Below are 14898 nucleotides of genomic sequence, written 5' to 3'. Positions count from 1 at the left end.
CATTGCAGCGTAAAATTAAATGGAGAATGAATTATTAATTAGTTGCTATCATGCATCTGTGAATATGCTGTTCCCCCCCCCCCCCCCCCCCCCCCAGAGGGCTGGAAGCCGGACCATAGCTTCTCATTAAAGTGTGATTACTGAGGATTTGTACATTCATTCACACAGTTGTGCATGAATTAATTAAAACATTTTTCTTAATCCAGCTTTGTTCTTATGATAATGTTGTGTAATCTGTTGACTGGTGGAGACGGCATTGTCATAATTAGGCTCTGCATGTTCTTGTTATTATTATTATTATTATTATCACCCAATGAACTTCTGAAATGAAACTTGTGATCAAATATTTCCAAAAGAAAACCGAGGACAGAGGACATCTTTGTGGCTTTTGACCCCACGGAGAATTCTCTTTCTACTCGTTAAAGCTCCACAACAAACAGCAGCTACTCAGTGACTTTGTGGTCGGAGTTGAAAGAGATTAACGACGTTATTACACCGCGTTACATCAGTGACAGATGTGGGTCGACATTCTCTTCTGTGCCTCCGTGCAGTCATGATATATTTACCTTTATCAGCCTGACGGAGAGCTCTATCATTGAACCGTCCTGTGACGTTTTCTTCATTAACTGTATTGTAGCGAGCACATCTAGCAGACGTGTAGTTTTTCGTTTTTGCCAACCAATGAACGTTAGTCAATATTCAATCTCCTGTTTTGGTCTCCACCACCTGAGGAAAATATCTGGGTCTTAAGTGGCTAGTTAATTAGCGACTCGCTAACTTTTTTTTTTTTTTTTACACAAAAAAACATGATTTAAATGTTTCTATTTAATGCCTAATGCAAAAATATTATCACATTTTTGGAAACATGATTTCAGAGAGTTTCATAAGTTCTTATTTCATAGAGTAAGTTTATTAGTGTTAGTCGTCAGGTATTCATTCAATGTTTTTTCAGAAACCTAAAAAAAATATGATCAAAGAATAATTACATTTCCCTGACAATAATCTGGAATATTATTTTCGTAGAATTTAATTTTAAAACTTGAATAAAACTTCATTTTATATATTTTTTGATATACATTTCAGAGGGATCAATACAAACAACAAAATATGTATTTAAATAATATTAATAAAAAATCATTGTGATTATTATTATTATTTTTTTGTAAATTATTTTGCTGCCTTACATTTGATTCCCCTTTACTGACTGCGGTAATGAAGCCACTACGGACTACACCCCTCACAAATCCCGGCATGCATTGTGGAGAGAGAGGGAGAGAGAGTGTGAGAGAGGGAGTGAGAGAGAGAGGGGTGGGGGCTTGGCTGGGAGGCTGGGAGGCTGAGGAGGACCGTGGACCTGAGCGCAGAAGAAGAAGCAGCAGCAGCAGCATCAGAAGAAGAAGAAGAAGGTTCATCATCCGACAGCTCATCACTGACTACTGCTCAGGTGAATAATTAACGCATTCATCCCTCTCATCCTTCCTACTTTGTGTTTCCAACATTGTGTGTGTTTCGTGCCGCGAGCTGCTGCGCTTCTTTTTTTATTTATTTATTTTAGGAGAAATTAGCTGCTCTGACACAACGAAGCTGATCTCTGTATTGTTGTTGTTTTTATCATTATTAGCCTATCGTCCCTGGGGTAAGATGGTGGTGGGGCATGTTTCCTAGTGTCGCACTGGTTTGAATGGTTTGACAGCTTGCAGATGGAGCTACTACGGTGGGTTTCGTGCTGGGATTCCCTCAGCCGTGTCTCTGCAGCCTGGCAGTCCGGTCACTGAGCGTTTCATCCGGGGAGGAGGTGGGAAAGGTGGAGGGGGGTGGAGGAGGAGGGGGTATCCATTTCATGATTGTGACCACGCATTACGAAGGAGAGTCGGGGGATTTTAAAGTCAGTTTTCTCCCGTTTGGACAACTTGTTCGTCCTATTCAGTGACGTGAAAGCGATGCAGTGATGCCCTTTAGCCCTAATTAAGCTAATGTTTTATTACTTCTTGGTAATGTTCAGCTTTCACCCGTATTTTACGGACTGTGAATAGTCTATTAATATAATAGAGCCACAATATAAACCCAGCAGTCACATCTTAAATTCATATGTCGAGTTTTTGAGCAAACAGTCACTTATTTACACATACGGAGCATCGTTAGCATTCATGCTGCGCTTGTAGCTTGGTTAGCTTAGCTCGGGCTTCACCAACCGCTGAGGGAAAACACGTCACAAAGTCACTAGCTAGTGGCTAACTAGCTCTTTGGTCGGCAGGTAGTAGTTTTTTTTAGGATAAAACTACTATTTTGTTCTCCACCAACACCCTAACTATCTCGTTAGCTGCTAAATACGTTGTGTACACTGGCTAATCGCTAACGGGCTAGCAGGTAGTACAGTGAGTTTTTTTCATTTTCCCGCCACAAAATAGCTGCAAATAATGCTGAGGGAAGCAAAACAACTGCTTAAAGACACAGAAATATGCTGAGTCAGGGACGTCACTAGGATTTCAAAGGATAGAGAGGGGAGTATGAATATGAACTTTACCCAAATATCTCTATTTTTATGTGTATTTATTCTGTATTTATTCCAGCAAAATGAGGATACAGTGTCTATAAAAAAGAAATTGGCTTTACAGAAATGCTTCTTTCTAAAGTATATTATTTCTACAGACTATGATGCTATAATCTTAAAACTGTATACCCTTTCATCAGTATAAGATTATTCTGAAAATAAAGATAAAAAATAAAATTTAGGGTAGCTCCACCCCCCTAAAATAGGTTGAGTGACTGCTCTCATATGCAAGTAGTCGTTAATATTTATTAAAAAATATATATTACATTAATATTACATTATTAGATTTGAATGTTTAGCCTCTTCTATTTTCATTTGTTCTATTGTAACTAGACATTAAAGGGGACAGGCTCAGTTCGATGTTTGCAGGGCTATTTGCTTTCTCAATCAAATCAGATAAAAACTCAACTTTGATTGTTGCATATTTAGTCACAGATATTTAATATCGTAGAATTTTAATAATCTTTAATTGTAAGGATTTATTCTAGCTTCATTTTTAGAAATGATGTTACCTCTATATGCAGCTCAGCTCACTCCTTGATCTTTATGATAGTGACGCCATACTGGAAAATAAACACCATGAAATATTAATCGGGCAATCAGGAGCCAGGCGCAAGTGTTGCCTCCATAACCAGTCATCTATTTGGTCGCCCAACTGATTCCTCACAGCGTGAAGGCAGGCTGCAGCCACTAATGATAACATTTTCATTTCTGGTGAAATCACAAAATGCAAAATTAATCAGTGACCTTTTTGTTGCCCTTAATCTTCTGATTCAGCGCTTCTCTGCCTGCAGCAGACCTCATGGAGCAAACTGTCCAGTTTGTGATGGGAGGAGAGACAAGTTGTAGTAATGTGGGGGCTGGTTTGCTGTGAATGAATCAATAAATATGCTGCCGATGCTGTTTTATATGGAAATTATTCACCAACATCCTGTTATGGATGGTGTGTTGTATTAGCAGAGCTTTCTTTTGATGCGCTGAAAGCCAATATTTTGTTGTTCGGTGTGTTCAGAATGAGATCTCTCGTCCCGCCGATGCTCCGCTCAGCCAGAGGATAACGTTTGGGTCTTTCTAGTTCAGAGGTTGTTGCTTTCTGAGACTGTCTCATCTCTGGAATAGTCCAGCGTTTATAGAGAGGGGAAGTCGCCCTCCCGGGGTTCCCCATTGGAACTTATTTCATAAAAAAATATGCATTGTAGTCAACGGCAAGTAAGAAATACTTTTTTAGATCCTGTTTGAATTGTGCTATGAATTACAGATATGTATATTTCTCGAATTTAAAAGAAAATTCTTCATGTTACCTGATGTGTGTTTTGTCCAGTTTACACTTTATTAGCTGAGAAGCGAAAGAAAGCAAGTTCTTTTTTTTTGGTACATCCTGGTACAAAATACACATACTGTACATCATAACGTCACTTATACGGCTTTTCTAATAACACATTTTTACAGTCTCATATACCACTTTTCAAAGGGTAAACTTATCCTTTAAACTGACAAACGTACTTTGTGTAATTCATGGCACAATTGACATATCTTTTTAAAAATAAGTGGAAGGGTGTGACTTCGCCCCTCTTTCCCGGGGGGAGGGCCTCATTGTCTGTGTTTGGATACTCATGTGGCGTCTGCAGTGAGAAGTGCAGTGAGGTCACTGTGCGGTGACTCAGCTGTGACTCTTCGTCTCACCAGCCCATCGCTGCTGCTGCTGCTGCTGCTGCTGCTGTTTTGCTGCTGCTGCTGCTGCTTTGCTGCTGCTTTGCTGCTGCTGCTGCTGCTTTGCTGCTGCTGCTTTGCTGCTGCTTTGCTGCTGCTGCTGCTGCTTTGCTGCTGCTTTGCTGCTGCTGCTGCTAATTTGCTGCTGCTGCTTTGCTGCTGCTGCTGCTAATTTGCTGCTGCTGCTGCTGCTTTGCTGCTGCTGCTTTGCTGCTGCTGCTGCTGCTGCTGCTTTGCTGCTGCTGCTTTGCTGCTGCTGCTGCTGCTGCTGTGCTGCTGCTGCTGCTTTGCTGCTGCTGCTGCTGCTGCTGCTGCTGCTTTGCTGCTGCTGCTGCTGCTTTGCTGCTGCTTTGCTGCTGCTGCTGCTGCTGCTGCTGCTGCTGCTGCTGCTGCTTTGTGTTGCCGCGCATCCTGTCACTGCAGTCGTCAGGGCTCACAGGATGACTTTCTCATTCTGTGGTGGTTCTGCAAGGAAGCAGCAAGGTTTCAAGCTCCATTGTTTTTAGTTTATTATTTGATCGGTTCTGTAGTCGTAATTATCTTATCATGTCTTGCCTGGTTGCACTTTCTGTTTGAAGACGGGAAGTCTGTACAAAATAGAGGCAGTGTACTGAAAGCATTTCACAGCAGTGAAGTCAACAGCCTAAGCCTAATAGTGTCTTCACAAGCTGGCTTTTTTTTGCACACGTTTTGCAATGGCTGATTAAAATAAGCAGCAGGCCTCCACACATCCTCCCACAGCATCTCAACACCATCTTCTCCGTATACGTCTCGCTGCATTTCGTATCGTGGCTTTAAATTCACGTCATTAATGACGTTCAACATTTTGTTCTTTGTTCTTAGTTTTTATTGTAAGTGTCCCGTTCTTCCCTCACCATTAAGCAGTAGCAGGGCTTTAATCTGTCTCACAGAGCTGCTCTCCCTTAAATAATTTAATTAGGATCTGATTCAGTGATGAGTTTTAGTGCACAATACTCTAAATCAGAAGGAAAGGTTGAAAGGTTTATTTTAGGAGGAAACTGAATGTCTCTGTTTCCATGAAATTAGTTCGGCACAAAACGGCCCAGTTATTTTGTAACATGGGTGGTTTATTCCACTGCTGCATACATTGCAGATGAGTGTGGACAATAACAACATAGTTTATTTTGAAGACATCGTTAAGAAAATGTGTTTTCCCCAGTTACATTTTGCATTTTATTCATTGTTGCACAATTTGGTGGCCAACAGAAGAGTGAATTAGTCAACTTTGCTGTGTGATTTCACAGAACAGCCATCAGAATATGTGATAGTTTCAGCAGACGATGAGACCAGCAGGAAGGAAATGACATCCTCCTTAAGCTGTGTCTTTGTCAATCGCACGTTTTTTTAAATAAAGAATAAGTAAAAGACAGTGTAGACCAGCAGGGGTCCCAGAGTCTGGTGTGGCATCATCCTGCTCTTCCCCCATCATTATAGAGCAAAGCCTGTGATTACTGCTGAGCCAAAGTCCTTTTTTTGCTGTTAGAGCTGAAGGACTTCTCCTATATTTCCTTTTGTGCACTGAAACATCACCACTCATCAGCTTTCAATTATAGGTTTCCATCAGGGAGGAGTGCAGCCTGTAAATATTGAGCATCAGCTATCGTATGACATAACAACCACATCCTTTCTGTTGGTTTTTACCACACAAGGATGAAGTATTATTGAGCTTGTTTTCTCCTTTTCCTGTCTGTCGGTCTCTGTCCTAACTAGGAATGGGACCATAAGGGATTTCACTCACAATAAGTGAATTTTAATTATGGGGATTATCGTGAATATCACCCGGAGTGACTTACAAGGCTGTCTAGCAACCTAGATCCTGATTTTTAATTATTTATCCTTTATTTATACAGGGAGACTCTAGGATTTAGATAGATAGATAAAATATTTTTTTATGATCGTCTTATTTCAGATTATTTTATTGTTTTTCACTGAAAAGAATGTGTGACACAATAAAAATATTTATTTCTTAAGAAAATGTAAAGTGATACCAGTATGTTTTAGTGCCATTTTAACAGTTTTGAGCACATTTGGATGATTATCAGGATAATATTTTGTATCACAATTATTTTGGCCGGGATAATCGTGACATGAACATTTCACATGGTCCCATGTCTAGTCCTAATAAACACTTCTCCCCTTATGTTTACCACCAGGTCAGCAGTAACGGAGCAAGCAGTTCTGCAGAGAGAACTCAGAGGCAAAGCATTCAAGGGTTTAAAAGCTTGGGTTGTGCTCAGGCACAGCAGAGAAAGCAACTTATTGGGTGTTGAGAAAGCTGGCAATGTGCCAGCGGTGTAAAGATAGTGATTTACAGCAGACGGCTCCTTTTCCGTCCAATGGGATCGAGTAGTTACAAAGTGGGCTGAGCTAGCAATCAGCGGTTCTGCGACTGTAATTGCTGCTGCTTGTTGTTCGTCTTTATTCTGTCCTACAATTTTCTATAATTTGACTCGAGGCCTGCTAGTTTGCTCCGTCAGTCGCACTGACACCCAAGGCTGATTCCCAGGGGGAAGCCCCTTTACATGTCATGTTATAACTCATGACAACCAGCATCTTCTTTGCTGAGATGCCCCTAGCCAAAGCACTGAATCATATATTAGTAAAATACTAATATTCCATTTTTTGTCAACAAATACAATACAAAGATCCAAACCCGCAATCAATAATCCTACTACCTACCTAAGCAGCTGATGTATCTTATTCTTCTGCTCCATAGTGCTCCTATTCACATACGCATCATCGAGCCCCATCTTTGCATTGGGTCATATATTCTGTCATTACCATTAACACTCGCTCTGTTAGAGCACCAAATGTGTGTAAATCTGGAATCAGGCGATAAATTAACATGATCATTCATTTTCTTTCCGTTGTATCCAGAAAATAGTCGGCTGAGTATTTAATTCACACAAAAGTATACAAAACAAAACACAGAAATCATGATGAATCACGATTCTAATAAATAATTAACGATATTATTCATCAAAATATGATTGAAATGGCTCTAAAACATACTGTAATCACGTTACCTTAAATTATTTTTATTAAGATTTTGGCTAGAAATTACTATTTATGTATCTTTATAGCCACACTAATCAATATTTTTGTATAAGCAATGAGTTGAATAACTCTGTGTGATGTTAAAAGGGTGGTCTTTTTAGCGTCTTCCAGCTCATTGTTTTGGTTTCATGCCTCATGACTTTAATATTTTAAATCACTCTCACTGAACTGAACTGATGTCATAACAACGCCCGGCAATATTCCGTTTTGTTGAAGTGGTGTTTAACTTTATGGCCATTTTGGAGGCGTGTTTGTGCTGACTGGTGTTTGATATGAATTTGGGGGTATCCTGGCCTCTGTTGTAGCTGCTGACCTCCGACTTCTCTCTTGACCCTTTGGGAATCAGTGCATGTTGGGAAACGAAACCTCATTATGCCGCTGCTACGGCAGCTATAATCGGGAGATGTTCTTGCCTGCGGATGTTGAGGCGGAAGCTCCAACTTTCACTCCACATCAAGACTTCCTGATGGCGAATATCTGCATCCTTTTCTTCCTGCCGAGGGCTTGTTAGACCCCCGTCCACCCCCTTTTCACAACAAAAACATCGCCAAGACATGACACCCCTATAAGAAATGCACTTCTCATCTCATCCGAACTCCATTTACGAAGCGAGCGCCCTCGTTTTCATCAGGTTTTAGGGTTTCTCTCCCTCTCTGCTAGCATGCTCGCTTGGTTGCAGTTTGATAGCTAATTTGTTTGAATGTGTCTCCTCTGCCACGCTGTGTTACATAACTATCTCATTTCTCCCGGTGAATGAGCTGTGAATCACTGCTCCCACTTTGCAGCATCACTGCTGTGTCACTGAATTATTCGCCAGCGGTTTTGTGTCTTATGCTAATCAGGCTTAGGCTAGCAGTACCATAGTCGCAGCTTGTTTTTGGCACCTTCCTGTTTTTTTAAATCTGACTCTTCACCTCAGATCTGATGTTTGCTAATGAGTGTGAACGCATCACGTGTTTAACAGTTTCTATCCGAGCTAAATTTATAATATGCTAAATCTTTCTCACTTGAGAAACTGTCTGAAAGCCACCGTTAAGCAGCGTTATGGGAGCTGCGGGCAGACGTAGAGAGAGAATTTACATTATAATGAGAATAAATATCGTCACGAATGACTTGAAAAAGCTGTCTAGCTGCTATCATGGTAGACAAGTAAAAATTAGATTTGTCAAACAGTCATATGTCTTAAAAAATAGTTAACTTCACTGCTTTACATCTAGGCCCTAAATGTGAGGCACACCTTTTCAACCGATGTGTGAAAGTAGTCTGTCCCATCATCATTACATGTCATTAAAATAAGATGTTACAAAGAATCAGATATGAACAGCCTTGAAATGCCGATTGTGAACAGAATTATTCTTGCTTTGTCCCCTGTGCAGGATTTCAGGCCTTCTTGCCCCTTCACCTCCTCTGGCCTGACGGACCTACCAGCCCATCGCCATGAACTACCTCCGCCGGCGCCTGTCAGACAGCAGCTTCGTGGCCAACCTCCCCAACGGCTACATGATGGATCTGCAGAGGCCGACGCCTCCGGGCTCCACCACTTCCTCCACTTCTTCCCCCGCCTCCCCGGCCACAGAGAGGCGGCAACCCCCGAGCATCCCCACTCCGGCCTCCAACCCGGCCCCGGCCCCGGCCCCGGCCCCGGCCTTGGGCTCGGGCTCAGGGATGGGCTCGACCTCGGGTACAGGGAGCTTCCTTAGCTCCTTCTCCAGCGTGGTGAAGAGTGCTCAGATGGCCCAAAACGTCGCTGCCGCTGCGCACGCCAAATCAGCAGCAGCAGCGGAAGGAGCCTCAACAGGAAGCAGTCAGCCACCGAAACCTGTCATCCGCAAGCCCAAGATCCTGCTGGTCATCGATGATCAACACACAGACTGGTGAGTGGACGTTTCATGGAGGTATTTTAATAAATGTTTAAAATACGGATCATTTGTTTTTGGGCCAACATTGTTCCAGTTAATTTAAAGTTTTCTCCCTTGAAAAATCCATAATGGATTCAATCTGAGCTCCTTCCTGCTTTCTTTACTTACTGGAGGTAACATCACTGCTTACTGCTACAAGAAGCACACTAGTATCTGAAAAATAGAAGATGGCAGCTCAGCCTTTGTTTTAAAAAGTACATCTTAACTAACGTCCTGTGTCCCTGGGCTTTCTTAAACTCAACCTGTGTGGGATCTTTATTACATGTGTTGTTTTTCATAAGTCCTTTTTAAAAAAAGCAATTAACTATTTCGTCAACATTTTGATTTGGAGGTAACTTAGCAGCGACAGAAAGCTAATTACCCATCAAATATACATGGAAAATGATGGCGGGGAGGTTAAAAAAGTTACATTTTCACACTATATACTTTCCTTCCCTTTTGTGTTTTTTATCTGCTGCTGAATCAAAGACACTTTTCTGGTTTTCAAAGGAACGAGACTTGTTATTGTTTATGATAGACTTGTACGTCCTTGGCTGCTGCAGGATTATACCGTGGCTGTCATGGTAACGAGGGAAAGGTCCTTTCCTCTGGAGACAAATAAACTAAGTTTAATGAGAAGAAATAGGTTTGTCTTTCAGCAGCGGCACATACGTGCGTGTTAACGGGTTGATATCGGCCGTCTTTTACGGCACGCTTTAGGGGAATTGATTTCCAGAGCTGCAGTCAAGACGTGCAGCAGCCCAGTTTATCACGTTTGTCTCGCTGAATCAATAAACCGTTCTTCCATTTCATGAACTGTTATTCTGCCGACTGACATTTGCTGGTAAATCGACCTCAGTGAAGCCGTTGTTAGCTATTTCCAACCCTTTGAAGTTATCTACGCGATTAGTCGGGATCATTATGTACCGAAGCGTCTGTATCTGAGGCTCTGTATGGATCAGGGCGGAGTCTAAAAAATGATCACCGGATTAAAGCGCCCCGCCGGCAGCCGTGGCGAAAGCGCCAAGATTGCTTCTCGATATTCTGAAAAGGCAGGCGGCCGCTTTCCTTTAATCCTGCTGGTTAAAATCCCAAAAGGGCCTGTTCCTCTTCACATCCCGGTGTTTCTGAAATGAGTCCACAGAGGATCATCCACATTCTCTGAGGCGCCATCGTCACTCCTGATAGAACAGCAGGGGCTTTTTTTATTCACTTAATAAAGCTCTGCTACATATAAAGAGGGAATAATGGAGGCTTGGGGAAGTGGTTGGCTGAAAAGAGAATCTTTTTTTTTTCTTTTTTTTTTACACACAGCAACATCCCTGCAGTGAGTCCCAGCTTTGTGAAGTTTTTAATGTCAAGGTTGGACTGACTAAAAACACACTTTATACGGTTATTTCCAAGGCCGTAGTTTGTGGTAATCTGTTGGATTGCATCAAATCCAAGTTGTGGCATAGTTTGCAGAGTGTTGTTGGAGAAGTAAAGGATTTCCTCACTTTACATTCATGTATTTTCTTTGTTTGACGCTCCATAAACGCATCCTACATTTCCAAATTAACAAATTGGTTTCTTTCTTCAGATCGCCCCTCCTTAATGTCCAAACATGATTCCTTTTAAACAAAGTCAAGTCTCCAAGATGGAGCTGATATAAATACACGATTGAAGATTAAGGCCACTCATGATATGCTGTGAAATATATATTATACAACATTTTTTAAGATAGCTGATCAATGAGTGAAGTTGTTTCTGGCCACCGGGTGACACTGTTGATCAACTTCGCTTGTCAGCTCTCCTCATGCTTTGATATTTCTGTGAAGTGAAGGGCTTCGGCCAGCAGATGGTGATATGTCCTAGTCTCTCAGGTCTTCCTCTGCTGTTGAAATAATCCACACTCATATTGTTTGAGTTTACAAGTGTCATCCACAGCAGCTGTTCTCAGTCAAAGCAGACTTCACACTTCACAAGATTCTTATATAAATGCATCTATCGCTCCATTAAGACACATTTTGACCTTGAAAGTTGACGCCAATATCCAGTTCAGGGTTTCCATAGTTTATTCCAAGGTTGTAGCTATTCTCAACCTTAGACCAGAGGTTTTTAAGGTGTGAGGAGTGCCTGTGGAGGCCTGCAGGTAGAGATGTGAGGCAATAATGAGGTGAAAGAGACAGGTGCATGTTAGAATTCACACAGTCGAATGTGTTTGATCGAGTCTCAAGTCACTGAGCTGTTTCAGATTGCTCATAAATCTCTGTGCTGGAAAAGAAAGTGATGATAAAAGATTCTCCCACACTAGAAAAATGTTGTCTTGATGGAAGATATAATCTTGTTTTCATTTTTTTAAGCCCCCGTGTGGCATTTCAGCATTCACTCTCTAAACAGATGTGCTTTTAATGCATTCTCACAGATCAATATTGATCGTATCCCATCTGTGCTCACCAGTTTACAGTAACAAAACGGTTTTATCCACAGTGTTTACCAGATATGTAATCACTACTCACCATCCAAGGCATGCACACGCCATACTTTCAGACATATTATCATATCAGGGTGCAGAGGGAGATATGAGGCTTGAAAGCCCAACTGGATAAAGCTCAGCCTAAAGTGTCCACTCTCCATCCAGGGATACAGAGTTTCTGAAACAAAGCTGGAGAGAAAGCTCAGAAAGATCGTGAGCTGCAGATCTCCTCTAACACGGACCAGCATACCGAGATGAAGTGAGAGACAGAGGCTCCTCTATATGAAATGGAGACAATAAAGCTGTCAAATTAGCAAAACAGTTTAGGGAGAAATAAATGAAATCATAATTATTTTTTTTCAAAAGTTATTTTCAATGAATCAGTGTTGTATAAGCCACTGTCTCTGCAGATACTCAGCTTGAACAGCATGAACATGACACATCAAATGTAACCAAATGAATCTTGGCGAAGGATTAATAATAAAATGCGGATGACTCGTACGCACAGCGAAGGCGTCGCAGTGGAAGAGCGTCCGTCCATCCATCGCCTCGGGCTGAATCCCCTCCTGGGCATTCCAGCAGAGAGCTTGAGGTCTCTGAGGGAAACGCTGCTCTGTCCTGACAGGCTTGGCTTCCAGCAATGACTGATGCACAATAGCGGTACACTGGAGCATCACCGCCACGACAATCCCTCCTTTTTCTATCTGCGTGTCTCCCTCTCTCTCGCTGACACGCCAGGCGCTTTGCCAAGAAGCTGTCGGTCTAGTTTCGCTGCGTTTCTGAACAACGTGAGCATCTGATCGCTTCGTTTCAGGCCGGCTCTGGCAAAGTGTTTACTCCTTCACGGACGTAGCAGAGCGCCATGAGATCGTCCAGAATCTTAGGAACGCAGGTTTAATCACGCATCTCATCTAAAGAGAAAGCAGGGAGCAGAAAACAGCAGGAGAATCTTCTGATCCATGGTGTACCTCACCAACACGGCAGAAGTTCATAAAGTGCAAACACCCGCAGTCCAACATTAGAAAGTACCAGAGCTGTTTTTAAAAAGTACTTAAAAGGTAAAGGCAGTACTTAACCCTCTGAACCACAAACTGTTTCATTTTACTGTGGCCTTGTTTTTCTCTGCAATAATCTGCCGTCCTCTGTCGCTCTATGAAAACGGCACAATCGTGTCTCGAACTACAGAGAAATAAAGTGATTTTGATAAAATATCACAATTTTTATTTGGCTACTTTCGCCAATGGAAGTGTCCAACACGTGATGTGTTCAAGCAACATCAGAAAGTTGAAGTTAAATGTGCTTCTACAGCTTTAGGCAATGATTAATGATAAAGTTTGTTGATTTGTTTTATTTTTTTACTTTGCATCTGAAGGCCCATACCATGAGATCCCAAATATCTCTGAGAGGGATGGTCATCTTCATGGACCAGGACGTTGAAAGATCTATAAATGTTTGGGCCTCATAGTGGTCCTGTAAGTGAATGTCAGAGTTTTAAGCGTATATCTCTGCAGAAACAAAGATGCAGATGTTTCTGATGTACGTTCCAGCTTTTTGTTTAGTGATTGGCTGAGAGATTGTAAAGGAAGCATCAAACTAAACAAAACAACGCCTGGGAAGACTTGAAAGAGCATGTGAATTTTATTTTTTGGAACGTTCCTGATGGTAACAGATGTTCTTTTATATGTTATGGCTTTAAAAGGTGATTATCTCAGTCATTGGCGGTTTTAAGGCCTTGACATGTAATAACGGCATTGTTCGTGAGATTATGATGAAACCTGACCGGCTTCATGTTGCTGGGAACTTTACGTCCTTCATCGGATAACAACACGAACTCAAGCTACACAAGAGGGAATTTAATCTTCAAAAATATGTCTCCAGCATAGAAAATCTCCTTTCTATCGTATAGCACAACACTAAGTTTAGTGAAGTGGATACAAATAGAAGTTAAAATACTGTATAAAAAAAAACATACCCTGAAGGGGCAACTGGTTTTACCAACATGCATGACTCACACGCTTCCTATAAGTGGTCCACAAAAGAAGGAACATATTCTCAGGGTAAAAAAAGAGGAATTCAGCTCCACGGTGTTTATATAGTGGGCGTGTGCATGACTGGGAGAGGGAAAGCCCAGACCTCTTTGCGGAGCTGAATGTTTACATTTGGACACATGTAAAGCGGCCTGTAAATTAAATTGATCGCTTTGGGAGTGACGCCGTGTTTTGAAATGCCTTGAAGAGCATCCCGGTAATTTTTAGCCCGTGAGCCTGCTCTGTAAAGGGTGCTGGTCCGGGGTGACGGGGGGTATGTAGGTCAGTCACGCCGAAGATTCATGGCTTCCAAAATTACAGAGAATGAAGACGGCTAGAGACCCAAAACAGCTGGGAGATGTCAAGAAAAGGATCCCCCCTCAGTGTGCTGTAAGGAACGTTAATGAAGGGACAGATGCAAGGAGATGAAAAGCAAAGAGGCGGACACGGAGAAGGAAAAGCAGCTTTGTTTGTGCCGCAAAAAAGGGAAATGTTTTTTTGATGGGAGTAGTCCGAGAGGCGCTCTAAATCCCAAACAGCCTGTCCCAGTAAGCGAAGGCCTCTAGCATGAAGCCCCCGGATCCTCAGCAGCACACAGCTCCAGCCCGAAGCCGTCGACAGATTGTAAAAGCGCCTCCACGCCTGCAAGGGGTGAAAGGTCAACGCTGAGACCCACAGAGCGCTGGCACGCAACAAGGCTATGAACAGTGAAATGGCCGAAAATGTGCTTTAGAAAATCCTCAAACTGAAACGGCTTTGTTCACATCATCATTATCAAATTAACATGGAAGTCAAGTAATGGCACGTTTGGGTGTTCAGCACTAGAGCATCATACTCTGATCTGTACAGCAGCTGAGAGTCGTGGGCCTTCGCACAGCTACAAAACGAGCAATCATCACATCAAATAAATTACAGCGATAGTCCAGAATAGCAAATTTGCTCATATAAAGGCCTCTAACCAAATAAATAAATACATCTACTGTAGAATATGGCAACCTAGAGGCCTAAAATAAAAGAGCTGGTTTTGTTGAGACTGTCTATCGATCTCCACCGTTGTTTCAGCACCCAGGACAGCACGGATGCACAATCTCTGCTAACAAATAGCAAGATTTTGGGGATAAGGCACATATTAAAATAAATCACAAGACTTAAATTGATTCAAACCCTTCTAATGCTGAT

General features: G+C 42.0%; 1 protein-coding gene across 2 annotated transcripts in view; it reads left to right on the top strand.

The window, feature by feature from the left end:
* Nucleotides 1-1312: 1312 nt before the first annotated feature.
* syn3 (synapsin III) overlaps nt 1313-14898 on the top strand; it is a 72072-nt gene continuing 58486 nt past the window's right edge. For both annotated transcript variants that reach the window (XM_084039255.1, XM_084039256.1), the window contains exons 1-2: nt 1313-1444; nt 8716-9213. In XM_084039255.1, coding sequence (XP_083895381.1) covers nt 8777-9213 — 437 coding nt within the window. In that variant the 5' untranslated portion in view covers nt 1313-1444; nt 8716-8776. The remainder of the gene's footprint in view (nt 1445-8715; nt 9214-14898) is intronic.

The sequence above is a fragment of the Eutrigla gurnardus genome (assembly GCF_963514095.1).
Source record: "Eutrigla gurnardus genome assembly, chromosome: 21".
NCBI classification, from domain to species: Eukaryota; Metazoa; Chordata; class Actinopteri; order Perciformes; family Triglidae; genus Eutrigla; species Eutrigla gurnardus.
The sequence above is the reverse complement of the archived record's forward strand: the minus strand, read 5'-3'. Positions and strand labels throughout refer to the sequence as shown.